Raw genomic sequence first — 17,790 nt, forward strand, 5'->3', positions numbered from 1 at the left:
CAATTAGACCAAATGCTGGGTGACTGGGGGGACACACTTAAGTAAAATTTGGCCATGGGACAAACTGACAGTATCAGTTTAGGTCCCAAAGATATTTTTAAATGGATTATATCAAGAAAAATATGGTAGTACCCAAAACAAGGGAAGGAGAGTGGAAGATAAAATCAACCATAACAGGGGAAGAGTGATGATCAAGAAAAGGGAAAATGTATCCTAGAGACGTAGGAGAAACTCCATGTAAAAGATATCTGGCCCCAAATGACACAGACGCACCAGGTGGATCGCAGAAACTCCCCATTCATATTGACCAATAGAAAAAACTGGAAGCTGATGTGTATACAGTGAAAAAGAAAAAACATGTTTGAATGCTCAGGAGATTGTATCAGCCCATTCTGGGTACTAGAAAACCTATCCAAATATTGGAAACATATAACAAATCAAGATTCTAATTTCTGGGATTATTTTGGTTTGAAAAGGAAGTGAGGTTTTTCAGAGTTTGGTGGTTAAACTAATAAGTGTTGAGATTGGAATATTGGCATTTGGTGTGACTGCTGAGGATATGGACACGCTTCTGAGAGCACAGGGGGTTAAAAGCAGAGAACTCTCAGGGGAAGCTCTTTCAGTTCTGCTCTGTGAGAGAAGTCAGAGCTCTCCTGCTCAGCTGCGGGCTGAATGGGGCAGGGGAAGCCGTGCGGCCGCGTGAGGGAGGTGAGAACTTGGGACAGAGAGGGGAAGTGAAGGCTTTGGCAAGAGAGAAGGGGAGAAGAACGCTGAGAAGCAGCAGGCAGCTCTTCCCCTGTCCCAGGAGAGAGACACAGAGCTTGTGCTTGTGTCTGTGTTTGTGCTCCTGTGAAATTTGGGGCAATTCCATGTCTAGTCCGGATAGTGACCAGCACTGTCCACAGCAGCATCATGCTGCAAGGGAACGCGGAAGGGAAAAATGGTGAAAAAGTCATGTTAATGAAAGAGCAGAGTGATCAGAATGCCAGAGATGTGCTTGAACAGTGAGGGAAACTGAGAAAAGTAGAAGTTGAACTTTAAAAGGTTGATGCAGGCCAGAAGTCCGATCAAATAGTCAGATGGGGAAATTGCCATAAATAGGTTAGAAAGTGTTGTAAATAGCTGATAGATGGCTAAGCATGTGCTTGCATATCTTAGTTTGGATATTATATTGTAAAAATTATATTTCTTATAACTACTCTTTTTCATTTGTAAAAATAGATTTTATATATATTAATATAAATATCAATATATAAATATATTAAATATCTATAATGTATAAAATATATTATATATTATTGCATGTTGTTATATATAATATAAATATAGATTTGTACATTAAATATATATACAAATATATTTTTAAAACTATTTATTTCATATTTAAAAGAGTAGTTATAAGAAATACAGCATTCAACATACCATGAAACACCTCAGTAAAGTGCACCATACCCCAAGCAAAACCTGCTACCCTGGACAGCACTGTAATGGGCCAATCAAGCACCTTCACAGGTATGAAGGATGGAAAAATAAACCAATCCAAAGGGGCAAAAAACAGGATAAAAAGGGGATTCTGATCCTCTGAATTTGTGCCACTCTACCTGGGACATTGCTGCTGAAGCAGCCCCAGCACTGGCACTGCAGCATCCTTGATGGGAATGCTCCCATTTGGCCCGTGGGCTCCCCTGCTTTAGACCTTTCTTTTTCTTTTTCTTTTTCTTTTTCTTTTTCTTTTTCTTTTTCTTTTTCTTTTTCTTTTTCTTTTTCTTTTTCTTTTTCTTTTTCTTTTTCTTTTTCTTTTTCTTTTTCTTTTTCTTTTTCTTTTTCTTTTTCTTTCTTTTTCTTTTTCTTTTTTCTTTTTCTTTTTCTTTCTGAAATCAATTTGGCACCCAGAGCTCTTTTTTTTAACAACACGAAATTCAGGATTCCCAGGGCACATTAAGTTCAGGATTCCTGGAGCACACGAAATTCACGACTCCCAGAGTACATGGAATTCAGGACTCCTGGGGCACACAAATTTGAGGATTCCCAGGGCACACAAGCAGACGGTGATCGGTCCCTCAGGGCTGAGCTCCAGCGGTGCCAGTGAATTCTCTCTGCAGGGACAGCCTGGCTGCCCTCCTCCGATGCCAACGAGCGACAGAGAGAGGCTGCCCCCAACCCCTGCCCCCCATTCTCCCACTAGCTCTGTGCCCCCCTCCCAGAGAAACTCCCAAAAACCAGAGGAGTTCCCCCTCCCCGCCTTCTCAAGAACTCAGCCATCAGCGCCTCTCAGCAACTCCGTGGGAAAAAAATTCCACAAGTAACAAGGAAAGAACAGAGAAAACCCAACCCCCAACAAGGGCTGGTGGTAGCTGCGGTTTTTGGGGGTTCCAGCGACACCCGGGGCGGGGTCAGTGCTCAGCAACGGGAGGGCCCCCAAACCACAGCCGGGTGTGCAAAACAAAGCTCACTCTTCGAAAACTGTAAAAGTTTAATAAGGGCTATAAAAGGATTGTGGCACTTGGCCAAAAACTCCTCCTTAACTTAACCCATCGTTCTCCAGATCTGGTTCCACTGCAGGGCTACAAACACATTCCTGAGTTCAGACATTATTCAAACATTCCCGGGAGGTTTGGATGTTCCAGGAACTCTTGTGTGGTTTGAACCTCTGTCTTGTCTGCAGGACATTCTGTAGATTAGGTCAATATATTTGATTTCTTCTCCTGGTTCCATCCTGTTGTTTCACACCTACTGATCAATTAATGAATTCTTCTCAGGTTTGTGTCACTGTTATCATCACCTGGAGAGGCTGGGCCTGGGTGTGAGAAACAAGGGAATTGTTTTACACCTGAGTCAGTTACACAAAATCATTTTAACATTGCATAGTCCCTATTTTAATATTTATTGTTTGTCTATTTAATATTTGTCTATTTTTAATATTTTAAGGCTCATGATATAATATCTATTTATTACTCCAGCATTAAATTGCCTACACAGATAAACTGATCTATTATATTGTACCAGCAGGCAGCTACAAGGAATTATCAAAAATCAATAATCCAGTACCAGAGCAAAATTCTTCTGAAAGTGTTTTTTGGTAAAAGTCAATGCAGGATTGCAGCAGCCAATGCAGAATTGCAGCAGTCAATGCAGAATTGCAGAAACCAATGCAGAATTGCAGAAGCCAATTATTAAATAGTCATTTAAGACCCCTGCTGGTGGCCTTGTCCTGCTGGTCCCTGGCCCAGGCGAGGGCCGCGTCCTCGCAGGCATCACAGAGCTTGGTGACCTCCTCGACCAGCTGTTTCCATCACTCCTCGCGTGCAGCCACCAACTCCCGCCAGGCGCTGCCCACGGCTCTCACATCGGCTCAGGTGGGCCCAGGGGTGGCCCTGAGGGTGGTCAGGGTCCAGCCCAGACAGGGGACACCACGGTGGCCCAGGGAGGTGACACTGCTGTGATTCAGGGTCCTACGGAGGCTCTGGGTGAAGTTCTCCAGGTCCTCATGCAGGGAGTTTGGGGGCTTGTGTCGGAACTTGCCCCTGTGTGGCCCTGACTGGGTGGACACCACCTCACCCAGGGTGGCCACCATGGCCACCAGAGCCTGCAGCTGTGGAGGGGACACCTGGGAGGAGGACAGGAGAGGTGTCAGGGACCTGGTGGCACTTGCCCTGGAGGGCTCTGCTGTCCCCTCTGTCTCTTTGTGACCCCCTGTTCTCTCCTGCCACCCCCCGTCCCCTCTGCCACCCCTCGTGTTCCCTCTGCAGGGACATGGGGACACTGCAGAGGTAGCACCAGGGACATGGCACTACCAGCAGCCCAGAGGCACCAGTTCTGCCCCAGGCAGATGGCACTTGCGGGGCTCTTGCTGACACGAGTAGCTGCTGGCAGTTGAGGAGCTGCTGGCACTTGAGGGCTCTTGGTGACACGAAGAGCTGCTGGCACTCGAGGAGCTGGTGACACTTGAGGGGCTCTTGGTGACATGAAGAGCTGGTGGCACTTGAGAGTTGCTGGCACTGGAGGTGCTCTTGGTGACACAAGGAGCTGGTGGCACTTGAGGAACTGGTGGCACTGGAGGGGCTCTTGGTGACACAAGGAGCTGATGGCACTCAAGTGTCCACAAGTCTCTCCAGTGACATCACTACCCTGATGAACTCACAGCAGTGGCATCACTGTCCCCGCAGCAGACTTGGGATGTCCTTGATGGCCTTTTGACACTGCTCGGCCACTGTGCAGCTACTGGGGCCACTGGAGACACCTTGGCCACCAGAGGGACTCAAGAGGATGTTGTCAATGAGCTCAAGTATCCCCAGCAGGTGATCCTTGGCCAGGCGGGTGCTGGCACGCCACAGCCGCTCAGACTCTGCCACTTCATCCAGCTTGGTCTGGGGGACTTCAGGGGACGCCTCGTTTGTCCCCTTCAGGATGGCCTCGATGTCCCTGAGCTGCCACTCCAAGTTCCAGTAGAACAAGGTGACTCTGTCACATGCAGCCACCAAGCGCTGCAGTGTCTCCAAGGCCACCACTGCCCAAGGTCCCCACCTGGTGGCCACCATTTCCCACCTGGTGGCCACCACAGCTTCTCCCATGGCCTCATTGGTGGCTGCAGCCACCGGGGCATCGTGCGGGGCCATTTCCCAAGTCACCTCCTCCCTGATCAGGGCCACCATCAGCTGCCGAGCTGTAATCACCTTCCTGCAGTCATCTCGGAGCTTGGTGGCCTCTCTGGCCAACTGGTCCCAGCTGTCCACAAGCTTGGCCACCATCTCCCGCCAGGCCTTGGCCGTGGCTCTCACATTGGCCCAAGTGGCCCCCAGTGTAGCCCTGAGGGTGGCCAGGGCTCGGCCCAAGGAGGGGACCACAGGGTGACCATGGGAGGTGACACCATGCTGGTTCAGGATCTTACGGAGCCTCCGGGTGAAGTTCTGCATGTTTTCATGCAGGGAGTCTTGGGAATGGTACAGGCACGTGGCCCCGTGTGGCCCAGTCATGGTTTCCACCACCTTGCCCAGGGTGGCCACCACGTCCACCATCACCTGCAGCTGCAGAGGCGACACCTGGGGAGGGGACAGGGGAGGTATCAGGGACCTGGTGGCACTTGTGGCCTCCTGGGTTGGCCCCTCTGCCCCGGAGGGGAGCCCTTTGCCCCTCCGTCCCTTTGTCAGCCACTTGTCCGGGCTGCCAACAACCACCAGCCCCCCTGTCCCCTCTCACCCTGTCCCTCCCATCCCCTGTGACCCCTCCTCCGACAGTGTCCCCTCTGTCCCACTCTCTCCCCCCACACCCCCATCGCACCTCTTGGAGCTCCATGGTCACTGGGGACATCTCAGGAATGCTCTGGGGAAACTCCAGGGGTTGAAGGAGCCTTGGGATGTCCTCGGTGGCTCTTTGGCACCGCTTGGCCACCCCACAGGCACTGGGGTTGCTTGGACAACCAGTGAACAAGAACTTGATGGCATCTGGAACTGCCCCCACCAGGTGACCCTTAGCCAGGCGGGCGTTCACCTCCCACAGCCACTCGACCTCGGCCACCTTGGCCACCAAGCCCCCAGGCACATCAGGGGACACCCAATTTGTCCCCTTCATGGCAGACTCGATGTCCCTGAGCAGGCGCTGCAGCTCTCGGGGGAAGGCGGTGGCTTTGTCACATGTGGCCACCAAGCGCTCCAGCAGCCACAGGGCCGCCTCCAGCCGCTGTCTCACCATGGTGGCCCTTGTTGCCTCACTGGCAGCCACCATGGCCTGTTCCCTCACCTGGGCTCCATGCCCGGCCACCACTTCGGCCCCCTCCTCCCTGCCCAGGGCCTGACCCAGCTCCACCATGTTTTCCTGAGCTGTCCCATCACAGGGAGCCATGTCCTGCAGCTCCCTGGCCTGGGCAGAGGCAGTGGCCACCATGTCGGCCACCTCAGTGGCCACCTCCTTGCAGGTGTTGGTGATCTTGGTGGCCCTCCTGGCCAGTTGGACCCACCTCTCCACAAGCACGGACACCGACCCCTGCCACTTGCTGGCCACCATTGTCACACGGTCCCAGGCGGTCCATGGGGTGCTCTCGTAGGCAGCCAAGGCCTGGCTGAGGGAGGTGAGAGGGTCACCATCATTGTAGGTGGCAGGGTCATCATCATTGTCAGTGACATTGCGGTGCCACCAAGTGTCATCTGTGCAGTACAGGGTGACGCGGAGGTTCTCAGTGAAGTCCACCAGGTCCCAGTACAGTCTCACTGTGGACACGGGCAGCATCTCCTCATCCTGCCTGGGCAGGGTGGCCAGCAGCTCACCCAGGATGGCCACCACGGTGACCTGTGGCTGCAGCAGTGCCGGGGACAACTGGGGAGGGGACAGAGGACGTGTCAGGGACCTGGTGGCACTTACAGCCTGCTGGGTGTTCCACATCCACTGAGGTGTCCCTTTTGTCCCCTCCGTCCCTTTGTCAGCCTCTTGTTCCCTCTGTCACCCCCTGTCCATCCCCTCATAGCCCGTTCCACCCAGTGCTCCCATTGCTGTCCACTCTGCCACTCCCCCAGCCCCCATCTGCCCTCTCCCCCAACGTGTCCCCTCATCCCCCCTTTCCCCTCCACCCCTCTGTCACCTCCCCCCTTCCTGCCACTCCCTCCTGTCCCCTTTGTGACCCCCTGTCCCCTCCTGCAATCCTTCCTGTGTCCCCCCTATTCCCCCATTGCCACCCCTTCCACCCCAGTGTTCCCTCTGTCCCCCTCTCCCCCACCCCCGTCACACCTCTTGGAGCTCCATGCTCACTGGGGACACCTTGGTAATGTTTTGGATACTCTCTGGAGGTTGAAGGAGCCTTGGGATGTCCTCAGTGGCTCTTTGGCACCGCTCAGCCACCCCACAGGCAGTGGGGCTGGTGGTCCCACAGGTGAAATAGAAGCCAATGATGTCTTGAAGTGTACCCAGTAGGTGATACTTGGCCAGGCAGGCGTTGGCCTCCCACAGCCGCTCGGCCTCGGCCACCTTGGCCACCAAATCCTCAGGGACTTTGGAGGACACCTCCTTTGTCCCCTTCAGGGTGGTCTCGATGTCCCTGAGCAGGCGCTGCAGCTCCTGGGGGAACGCGGTGGCTTCCTCACACGCGGCCACCAAGCGCTCCAGAGGCCTCAGGGCTGCCTCCATCAGCTGTCTCACCATGGTGGCCCTTGCTGCCTCGCTGGCAGCCACCACGGCATCTCTCCTCACCTTGGCCCCCTCCTCCCTGCCCAGGGCCTGACCCAGCTCTCCCTTGTTTTCCTGAGCTGTCCCATAACGGGCAGCCTTGTCCTGCAGCTCCCTGGCCCAGGTGGTGGTGGTGGCCGCTCTTTTGGCCGCTTCAGTGGCCACCTTCTTGCAGGTGTTGTAGAGCTTGGTGGCCTTCCTGGCAACCTGGGCCCAGCTTTTCACGAGCGCGTCCACCGACCCCTGCCACTCACTAGCTGCCATTGTCACACGCTTCCGGGTTGTCCATGGGGTGCTCTTGTAGGTGGCCAGGACCTGGCTCAGGGAGGTGACAGGGTCATCATCATTGGAGGTGACATTGTGGCGCCTGCAGGTGTCATCAATGCAGTTCATAGTGGCCCAGAGCTCATTGGTGAATTCCTCCAGAACCCAGTGCGGGCAACCGGGAGACATGAACACCAGCATCTCCTCGTCCACCCTGGGCAGGGTGGCCAGCAGCTCCCCCAGGGTGGCCACCACGGTGACCTGTGGCTGCAGCAGGACCAGAGACAGCTGGGGAGAGGACAGGGGAGGTGTCAGAGATCTGGTAGAACTTGCGGCCTCCTGGGGTGGCCTCCAGCCCCCAAAGGGTCTCCTTTATTCCCTCCATCCTTCTGTCAGCCTCTTGTTCCCTCTGCCACCCCCCTCCACCCTTTGTGTCCCTCCCATCCCCCTCTCAACCCCTCTCCCACAACCCCTTTCCCCACCCTGTCGCACCTCTTGCAGCTCCTTGCTCACTGGGGACACCTTGGGGAAACCTTGGGGACACTTTCGGGGTCGAAGGAGCCTTGGGATGTCCTTGATGGCTCTCTGGCACCGCTCAGCCACCCCAGTGGTGCTATCGCGACTACCATCGAAATAGAACTTGAAGATGTCTCCAACTGCCCCCTCCAGGTGACCTTTGACCAGGTGGGCATTGGCCTCCCACAGCCGCTCGACCTCGGCCACCTTGGCCACCAAGTCCTCAGGGACATTGGGGGATGCCTCATTTGTCCCCTTCAGGGCAGCCTTGATGTCCCCAACCCTGTGCTGCAGCTCCCGGGGGAACGCGGTGGCTTCGTCACACGCGGCCACCAAGCGCTCCAGCAGCCCCAGGGCCGCCTCCACCCGCTGTCTCCTCCTGGTGGCTCTTGTTGCCTGGGTGGCGGCCATGATGGCCATGCTCCTCACCTGGGCTTCATCCCAGGCCACCACCTCAGCCCTCTCCTCCCTGCCCTGGCCTTGACCCAGCTCCCCCATGTTTTTCTGAGCTGTCCCATAACGGGCAGCCTTCTCCTGCAGCTTTCTCACTCGGGCCGTGGCGGTCGCCTCCTCAGAGGCTGCCTCAGTGGCCACCTCCCTGTAGGCATTGCAGAGCTTGGTGGCCTTCCTGGCCAGCTCGGCCCAACTGTCCACAAGCAGAGACACTGACTCGTGCCACTCACTGGCCGCCATTCTCACATTGAACCAGGTGGTCCATGGCGTGCTCTCGTACGCTGCCAGGGCCTGGCTCAGGGAGGTGACAGGGTCACCATAACTGCAGGTGACATTGCAGTGGTACCAGACACCCTTAGTGCACTCCATGGTTCCCCAGAGCTGATGGGTAAATTCATTTAGGTCCCTGTGCAAGCACCCTGGGGGCATCAGCAGCAGCATCTTCTCCTCGTCCCGCCTGGGAAGGGTGGCCAGCAGCTCGCCCAGGATGGCCACCACGGTGACCTGTGGCTGCAGCAGGGCCGGGGACAGCTGGGGAGGGGACAGGGGAGGTGTCAGGGACCTGGTGGCACTTAGGGCCTGCTGTGGTGCCCCCCCCACCAAGGGATCCCTTTTGTCCCCTCCATCTCTTTGTCAGCCTCTTAATCCCTCTGCCACCCCTTGCCCCTCCCCATAGCCCCTCCCACCCCCTGCCACCCCACGCTGCCTCCTCTGCCACACCCATCAGCCCCCCATGTCCCCTCCCCACCATGCACGCCCCATCCCCCTCTGCTCCCTTACCCCTTTTCCCTCCACTCATCTGTCACCTCCCCCCTTCCTGCCACTCCCTCTTGTCCCCTCCCACCATCCCCGTGTATCCCTCCCTCCCCAATAATTGCCCCTTCCCCTCAGTGTCCCCTCAGTCCCCCCTCTCCTCCCCCAGGTCCTGTCCCCCCTCCCCCGTTGAACCTCTTGGGCTCCATGCTCACTGGGGACACCTTGGGGACACTCTGGGAATGCTCCAGGGGTCGAAGGAGCCTTGGGATATCCTCGATGGCTCTTTGGCACCGCTCGGCCACCTCACAGGCACTGTTGGAACCACCATTGAACAAGAACTTGATGGTGTCTGGAACTGCCCCCAGCAGGTGATCCTTGGCAAGGTGGGCGTTGGCCTCCCACAGCCGCTGGGCCACAGCCACCTTGGACATTAAGTCCTCGAGGACATTGGAGGATGCCTCATTTGTCCCCTTCAGGGTGGTCTTGATTTTCCAAACCCTGTGCTGCAGCTCCCGGGGGAACGCGGTGGCTTTGTCACACCCGGCCACCAAGCGCTCCAGCAGCCCCAGGGCCGCCTCCACCCGCCGTCTTACCATGGTGGCCCTTGTTGCCTCGCTGGCAGCCACCATGGCCTCTCTCCTCTTCTGGGCTTTATAGGTGTCTTCCTCCTCAGCCTCCTTCTCCTTGCCCAGAGCCTGACCCAGCTCTCCCATGTTTTCCTGAGCTGGTGCAAAAATGGCAGTCCTGTCCTGCCATTCCCTGGCTGTGCCCACCCTGTCGGCCGCCTCAGCGGCCACGTCTCTGCAAGTGTTGTGGAGCTTGGTGGCTGCACTTGCCAGCTGGCTCCACCTGTCCACAAGCACAGACACCATCCCCTGCCACTCACTGGCCACCATTGTCACATCATTCCAGGTGATACCTGGGGTGCTCTCCCAGGCTGCCAGGGCCTGGCTTAGGGGGGTGTCGGGATCCTTATTATTGGAGGTGACATTGCGGCGCCACCAGGTGTCATCAACGCAGTACAGGGTGACCCGGAGGTCCCTGGTGAAGTCCGCCAGGTCCCAGTACAGGCGCCCTGCGGACACGGGCAGCAGCATCTCATCCCTCCTGGGCAGGGTGTCCAGCAGCTCACCCAGGGTGGCCACCACAGTGATCTGTGGCTGCAGCAGGCCTGGGGACAGCTGGAGAGGGGACAGGGGAGGTGTCAGGGACCTGGTGGCACTTGTGGCCTCTTGGGGTGGCCCCTGGCCCCTGAGGGGTCCCCTTTGTCACCTCCATCCCTTTGTCAGCCTCTTGTTCCCTCTGCCCCCCACTGCCCCTCCCGTCATAGCCCCTTGAGCCCCCTGTTCCCACTGCTGTCCTTTCTGCCAGCACCAATGTCCCCTCCCCACCTTATTCCCTCCATTCCCCACTGCCCCCTTCCCCCCTTTCCCCTCCCCCTCTCAGTCACCTCCCTCTTCTGGCTACTCCCTCCTGTCCTCTTTGTGACCCCCGGCCCCTCCTGCCATTCCCCATCACCTATCACCCGCTCCCCCATGGTATCTCCTCTGTCCCCCTCTCCCCGCATCCCCCTGTCTCACCTTTTGGAGATCCATACTCACTGGGAACACCTTGGGGACACTCTGGGGATGCTCTGGGTGTTGAAGGAGCCTTGGGATGACCTCCATGGCTCTTTGGCACTGCTTGGCCACCTCACAGGCACTGGGGCTGGTGGGACGACCAGTGAAATAGAAGTTGATGATGTCTTGAAGTGTCCCCAGTAGGTGACTCTTGGCCAGGTGGATGTTGGCCTCCCACAGCCGCTCGGTCATGGGAACCTGGGCCAACAAGTCCTCGGGGACATCGAGGGATGCCTCATTTGTACCCTTCAGGGTGGCCTCAGTGTACTTGAGCCGCCACTGCAGCTCCCGGGGCAACACGGAGGCTTCGTCACACGCGGCCACCAAGCGCTCCAGCAGCCCCAGGGCCGCCTCCAGCCGCTGTCTCACCATGGTGGCCCTTGTTGCCTCTCTGGCAGCCACCATGGCCTCTATCCTCTTCTGGGCTTCACGCCAGGCCACCACCTCGGCCCCCTCCTCCCTGCCCAGGGCCTGACCCAGCTCCACCATGTTTTCCTGAGCTATCCCATAACGGGCAGCCTCGTCCTACAGCTCCCTGGCCCGGGCGGTAGCTGTGGCTGCCTTGGTGGCCGCCTTGGCAGCCAAATCTCTGCAGGTGTCATGGAGCTTGGTGGCTTTCTCGGCCAGCTTGGCCCACCTGTTCACGAGCGCATACGCTGACCTGTGCCACTTGCTGGCTGCCATTGTCACACGGTTCCGGGGGGTCCCTGGGGTGCTCTTGTAGGCAGCCAGGGCCTGGCTCAGGTAGGTTACAGGGTTATCACCATCGGAGATGACATTGCGGTGCCACCAGGTGCCCTCAATGCAGTACAGGGTGACCCGGAGGTCCCTGGTGAAGTCCTCCAGGTCCTGGTACAGTCTCCCTGCAGACCCAAGCAGCATCATCTCCTTGTCTCGCCTGGGCACGGTGTCCAGCAGCTCACCCAGGGTGGCCACCACGGTGACCTGTGGCTGCAGTAGGGCCGGGGACAGCTGGGGAGGTGACAGGGGAGGTGTCAGGGACCTGGTGGCAATTACAGCCTCCTGGGTTGGCCCTTGGTGTCCGAGGGGTTCCTTTTGTCCCTTCCATTCATTTCTCAGTCTCTTGTTCCTTCTGCCACCCCCTCCCCTTATAGTCCTTCCCACTCTCTGCCCCCAATGCTGTCCCCTCTGTCACCCCCAGCAGGCCCCGTGTCACCTCCCTCCCCAGTGTTCCCTCTCTCCCTCCCCCTCTCCCCACACCCCAGGCCAAGTCACACCTCTTGGAGTTCCATGCTCACTGGGGACTCCCTGGGGACACTCTGGGGACACTCCGGAGTTTGAAGGAGCCTTGGGATGTCCTCGATGGCTCTTTGGCACCGCTTGGCCACCCCACAGGCACTGGGGCTGGTGGGACCACCAGTGAACAAGAACTTGATGGCGTCTGGAAATGTCCTCACCAGGTGACGCATGGCCTGGCGGGCGCTGGCCTCCCACAGCCGCTTGGCCAGGGCAGCCTTGGCCACCAAGGCCTCGGGGACATAGGAGAACTCCTTCTTTCTCCCCTCCAGGGTGTCCTCCATGTCCCTGGGCAGGTGGGACAACTCCCGAGGGAATGCGGTGGCTTCATCACACGCGGCCACCAAATGCTCCAGCAGCCCCAGGGCCACCTCCACCCGCTGTCTCACCATGGTGGCCCTTGTTGCCTCGCTGGCAGCCACCTTGGCATCTCTCCTCACCTGGGCTTCATGCCTGGCCACCATCTCGGCCCCCTCCTCCCCGCCCAGGGCCTGACCTGGCTCCACCATATTTTCCTGAGGTGTCGCATAACGGGCAGCCTCGTCCTGCAGCTCTCTTGCCCGGGTGGTGGCAGTGGCCTCCTCAGAGGCCACCTCAGTGACCACCTCCCTGCAGGTCTTGTGGAGCTTGGTTGCTTTCTTGGCCAGCTTGGCCCAGCTTTTCTCAATTCCTCCCAGTGACATCTGCCATCTGAGGAACGGCCATATCACACACTTCTGGGGAGTCCCTGGGTTGCTGTCATAGGTGGCCAGGGCCTGGCTCAGGGAGGTAAGAGGGTTAATATCATCATTGGTGACATTCCAGAGCCGCCAGGTGTCATCAGTGCGGTACAGGGTGGCCCGGAGTTCCCTGGTGAATTCCTCCAGGTCCCGGTGCAGGCTCACTGCAGACCCCCCGAGCAGCATCTCATTCTCCCTGGGCAGGGTGGCCAGCAGCTCGCCCAGGATGGCCACAGCGCTGTCCTGTGGCTGCAGCAGGGCTGGGGACAGCTGGGGAGGGGACAGGGGAGTTGTCAGGGACCTGGTTGCACTTACAGCCTCCTGAGACTGCCCCTGTTCCCTCCTGGGGGCCCCTTTGTCCCCTCCCTGGTGGGCTCTGCTGTCCCCTCTGTCCCTTTTTCACTTCCCCGACACCTCTGCCCCTCTCTGCCACCTCCTGTTGTCCCCCCCCCACCTCTCTGTCACCTCCCCACTTCCTCCTGTGCCCTCCTGTCTGCTTTGTGACCCCCTGTCCCTCCTGCCACCCCCGTGTCCCCTCCATCCCCCACTGCCTTTTATCACTCCCCCCACCCCTATGTCCCCTCTGTCCTGTCACCCCGCCCTCCACTCCAGAATTGTCGCACCTCGAGGGGCTCCATGGCAGCTGGGGACATTCCAGGAACACTGGGAGTGCCTTGGGGACACTCCGGGGACACTCCAGGGACATTCTGAGGATACTCCGAGGACACTCCGGGGGCACTCCGGGTGACAAACATGCCCGTATGAAGGTTGGGGACATGTAGGAATGGGGCGCAGCTGCATAGGGGAAACAGGAAGAGGTGACGTAAAATGCCCTTCCCCCACCGTGGGGCCAGGGCAAGGACCCCAGTGTTCCCCCCAATGTCCCCATTGGGACCCCGATGTCCTCTCAGGGTCCCCAACAAGGCTCAAGTGTCCCCTGATGTCCTGTTGGGGACACTGGAGCCACACCAGGGTCCTGTTGGGGACACTGTGGGGACATTAGGGACATCGTGGTGACCCAAAATGGGACAGGGGATGTCAGGGTGGCCCTGGTGACCCCAAGGAAAGGACACAGGGGTATCCCAAAGTCCCCAACAGAACACTGGGGAGTCCCTGGTGTCCCCAGCTGGACATCAGGGGGACACTTGGGCCTTGTGTTGGTCATTGGGGCAACACCTCGGCCATGTGGGGACACTCAGGGGACATCAGGGTCCCATTGGGGACATTGGAGGGACATTGGGGACCCTGCCCTGGCCCCACAGGTGAGGGGAGGCACAGGGACAGTGAGGTCACCTCTTTCTGCTCCCTCCATCCGGCCGTGCCACATTCCTGTGTGTCCCCAACTGTCACCCGGGTGTGTTTGTCACCTGGAGTACCCCAGAGTGTCCCCGGAATGTCGCCAGTGGCCACGGAGCCCCTCAGGGTGTGACAATACTGGCGTGGGGGAACATGGGGGTGACAGAGGGGAGAGGAGGGTGTGGCAGGAAGGGGGAAGGTGACAGAGGAGCGGAGGGGACTGAGGGTGGCAGAGGGGACAGCAGGAGGGTGGAAGGAGGTGGCAGAGGGGATGAGGGGGTGACAAAGGGACAGAGGGGTCAGCAGAGCCCTCCAGGGAGGGGACAAAGGGGACACTGGGAGGGAGCAGGGGCCACCGGAGGAGGCCATAAGTGCCACCAGGTCCCTGACACCTCCCCTGTCCTCTACCCAGCTGTCACCTTCTCAGGTGCTCTGGGCTCTGGTGGCCATGGTGGTCACCCTGGGCAAGGTGGCAGCTACTGTGACCGGGCCACAGAGGGACGAGCAGCAGCGTGTGTCCCCAGAGTGTCCCCAGAGTCCCTGAGGAGCTTTGCCTGGAGCCTCCATAAGGCCCTGAACCACCGTGGTGTCACCTCCCTGGGCCACCGCGATGTCCCCTCCCTCGGCCAGGCCCTGGACACCCTTGGGTCCACCCTGGAGGTCACCTGGGCCAAGGTGAGATCCTCAGCCTGGGCCTGGCAGGAGTCGGTGGCCGTGCTGGCCCAGAGCCTGGGGGGCCTCTGAGCTCTGCGAGGCTTGTGAGGACAAGGTCACCACTGAGGCCACCACTGAGGCCACCACCAATGCCACTGGGAGCTGCAGGCCACTGAGGCCACCACCCAGGCTGGGGACCTGCAGGATGAGGCCACCCACAGGGAGACAGCTGGGGACAACCTGGTGGCCACGGCCCAGCAGCCACCAGTTGCCCTGGACAGGAAAGAGGTGGCCTTGGCAGGGGTCGTGCCCAATGCCCGGGTGGCAGCGGCCACTGAGGAGGAGGAGGCAGCCAGTGAGGAGGAGGAGGCAGCCACCAGGAGGGAACAGCACTCAGAAGCGGCCCTGGGGCTGCAGGAGCACTTGGTGGTTGTGTGTGAAAGAGCCAAGCATTTCATCTTTGAGATGCACCGCTGGCTCGAGGCCATCGAGGCCATCCTGAAGGGGACAAATGAGGCGTCCCCTGATGTCCCCAGGGCCTTGGTGACCAAGGTAGATGAGGCCAAATGGCTGTGGGAGGCCATCGACTGCCTGGTCATGCGTCACCTGCTGGGGACATTTGGGGACATCTGCATGCTCCTCACAAAGCCCCCTGGGAGCTCTTGTGGCTCTGGTGGCTCCAATGGCCTGGGTGGCTTTGGTGGCTCTGATGGCTCCGATGACCAGACAGTGGCCCAACGGTGCCAAAAAGCCATTGAGGACATCCTGAGGCTGCTACGGGGAGAGTGATGTCACCACTGTGACGTCATTGAGAGCGATGACATCATCGGGTACATCGCTGCTGTCACCTGTGCCCTCTCCCCTCCCCACATGGGATTTGAGACAAATCTGGGGAATTTTCTGGGAATTTTCATTGATACATGTTGAGGGTTTTTTGCAGGTTGAGGAGTTCTTGCAGGACAATGGCCACATTCAGCCCATGCACAATCCAGCCTGCTGGCACTGATGGGCAATGGACACAATCACAAACAATGAATAATGGACATGTTCAGAAATGGGGTCGGTATATCCTTGAAAGCGATACAAAAAGAAGAGTCACCAGGACTCAGCAGGTTTGTCAGCGAGCTTGGGAAAGTAAGAAACAAGTGAGCCATGGGTGGGCCAGACGACCACAGCAAGACATGTTAAAAATTAGGTGATCCAATCAGCATTCTAATTTAGATGCGTGAAAAGCTAGGATCAACCAATCATGTATTAGATAGAGACACATGGACAGTAGAGATTTATTATAAATATAGTCTTTTTAGGGATAATAAATTTGGCTTCACTGGATAATATTGGCCATGGTGCGATGTCCCTGAACCTCCACACCCTGCATTTCTGGTGGAGAACGCGGGCAGGCCCAATGTTGTAGCACTAAAGGGACTCGAGGTCGGCAATTTGGCTGCTGTGCAGAGGATGGGAGCCAGCCCTCGAGGAGCGGAGCAGCCAGTGGAAAGAATCCTCAGTGCCCCGGGGAGAGGGAAAGGTTACTGGAGCTCCAATCGTAGACAACTTGAATCTCACCCTGATCAAGGTGAGCAGCCGGGGAGGAGATGGAGTCTGAGCATGAAAGGGAAGGTGTTCAGAAACTCCTCCAACACATCCTCTCTAAGAGAGAACAAAAGTATGATGCCTCCAATTTGAAGGGACTATTGCACTGGGCTTGGGACCATAATCTCATAGCAGGAGCACAGGTTGCTTTTGAGATTTCAGCATGAGAAGCTGTGGGGTGGATGTTGTGGGACTGCATGGCATCTGGCGGGAGTGAGGCAAAAGAGGCGTCTAAATATTCTACTTTGTGGAAAATCATCATTGAGGTGTTGCGAGCCTCAAAGGCAGAGAGGAAAGCTGCTGCTGCAGCTGCTGCAGTCCTTGCCTCTGCGTCAGAACAGCCTCAGGCATTTCCAGCAACTTCACTTCAGCAGCTGTTTTCTACCACCTTAGATATTCCCTCACACAGCCCACAGCCCCTCAGCTCAGAATCGAGCATTGCCCCGACTGCTCCTCCAGCTCAGAGCGAGAAAGAGGAAGCTGCTGCCTCTTCGGGGAGTTGGGCCGTCAGACAAAGGTCAGTTGTACTTGGAGTGAAAAATTGTAGATAACAGTAACCTAGAAACTAAACATGCTGGAAGTGAAAAGGAGGTGTTATTATAAATAATGCTTCTATCAAAGAGGATTTAAAATCATTAGTGAACAATTTGCAAAAATTCGTAATTCAACAAAATGATTCAGTTGTCCCCAAAAGAGACTACTCTTTTGAGAAAATGGACTTGCCAATGATAGTGGGTTCAGACAGACAACCAAAAAAGTGGTTACCACCCTCCCAGTTTGTCTCTGAGCCAGCATTTGAGCTGGTTAAATGAACTCCTCCTTCTCTTGCTGTAAAAAATGTGGAATTAGAGTTGGAATTTGACCCTAAAAGAGAAGTAGCACAGAAATGAAAGTGGAAGGGAGTTATTGCAGAAGCTGTTGTAGAAGGGACTTTGGTCTCAAATGATGTAGAGGCTTTTCTTGTAGTGACTAATGTTGCAAGTAGAGCTTGGGAACCTTTCGACTGAAGGATTTTAGAAGGGTTAGGAGCTGCAATTTCAAAATTTGGTTTAAAATCCCAACTTGCACAGTCATTTCTGCACTATATTTTTACATCTAACACATTAATTCCAGCTTATGTGTATACCCTAGAAATACTTATAATGCCACCCCATCAGCAGGTGATGTTCCATAAAAGCTGGGAGGAAAAGTGTGCTCAGGAAGCAGCAAGACCTGGAGTGCAGGGTGATCCTCTGCATGGTTTAACAGCACAACAGTTCCTTGGCAAAGAGCCCTGGGCTGCTGCCACTTCCCAGGCCAGGAGCATTGATCAAGTCTTGCAGATGAGCCAACAACCAGCACATAATGCTCTCCTTGCACTTCCAGATGTGTTACGCACCAAGTCTTGTACACAGACCCACCAAGGATGGAATGAGGACTTTGATAAATTTGTAGACAGATTGCATGAAGCTACCTATGCTCATCCTGATTTGGATTCAGACAGAAAGGTAAAATTGTTTAATACATTTATT

General features: G+C 56.7%; 3 protein-coding genes across 3 annotated transcripts; all 3 read right to left on the reverse strand.

Moving 5' to 3' along the window:
• Positions 1–3,742: 3,742 nt before the first annotated feature.
• On the reverse strand, positions 3,743–8,400 carry LOC134432702 (uncharacterized). Its single transcript, XM_063181592.1, has 4 exons — positions 7,909–8,400; positions 6,718–7,704; positions 5,278–6,309; positions 3,743–5,039 (listed from the first exon to the last, which is right to left on the reverse strand). The coding sequence occupies exons 1-4, from the start codon at positions 8,350–8,352 to the stop codon at positions 4,152–4,154; spliced, it is 3,351 nt and encodes a 1,116-aa protein (XP_063037662.1). The 5' UTR covers positions 8,353–8,400; the 3' UTR covers positions 3,743–4,151.
• LOC134432673 (uncharacterized) lies at positions 8,358–11,165 on the reverse strand. The gene is made up of 4 exons (XM_063181565.1): positions 10,722–11,165; positions 9,354–10,322; positions 8,482–8,916; positions 8,358–8,366 (listed from the first exon to the last, which is right to left on the reverse strand). Exons 1-4 carry the CDS (start codon positions 11,163–11,165, stop codon positions 8,358–8,360), a joined length of 1,857 nt encoding a protein of 618 aa, XP_063037635.1.
• Positions 11,166–11,285: 120 nt separating this feature from the next.
• On the reverse strand, positions 11,286–13,520 carry LOC134432674 (uncharacterized). The gene is made up of 3 exons (XM_063181567.1): positions 13,360–13,520; positions 11,999–13,006; positions 11,286–11,732 (listed from the first exon to the last, which is right to left on the reverse strand). The coding sequence occupies exons 1-3, from the start codon at positions 13,489–13,491 to the stop codon at positions 11,286–11,288; spliced, it is 1,587 nt and encodes a 528-aa protein (XP_063037637.1). The 5' UTR covers positions 13,492–13,520.
• Between the last annotated feature and the right edge of the window lie 4,270 nt (positions 13,521–17,790).

The sequence above is a fragment of the Melospiza melodia genome, assembly GCF_035770615.1.
Source record: "Melospiza melodia melodia isolate bMelMel2 chromosome 7 unlocalized genomic scaffold, bMelMel2.pri SUPER_7_unloc_1, whole genome shotgun sequence".
NCBI lineage: Eukaryota > Metazoa > Chordata > Aves > Passeriformes > Passerellidae > Melospiza > Melospiza melodia.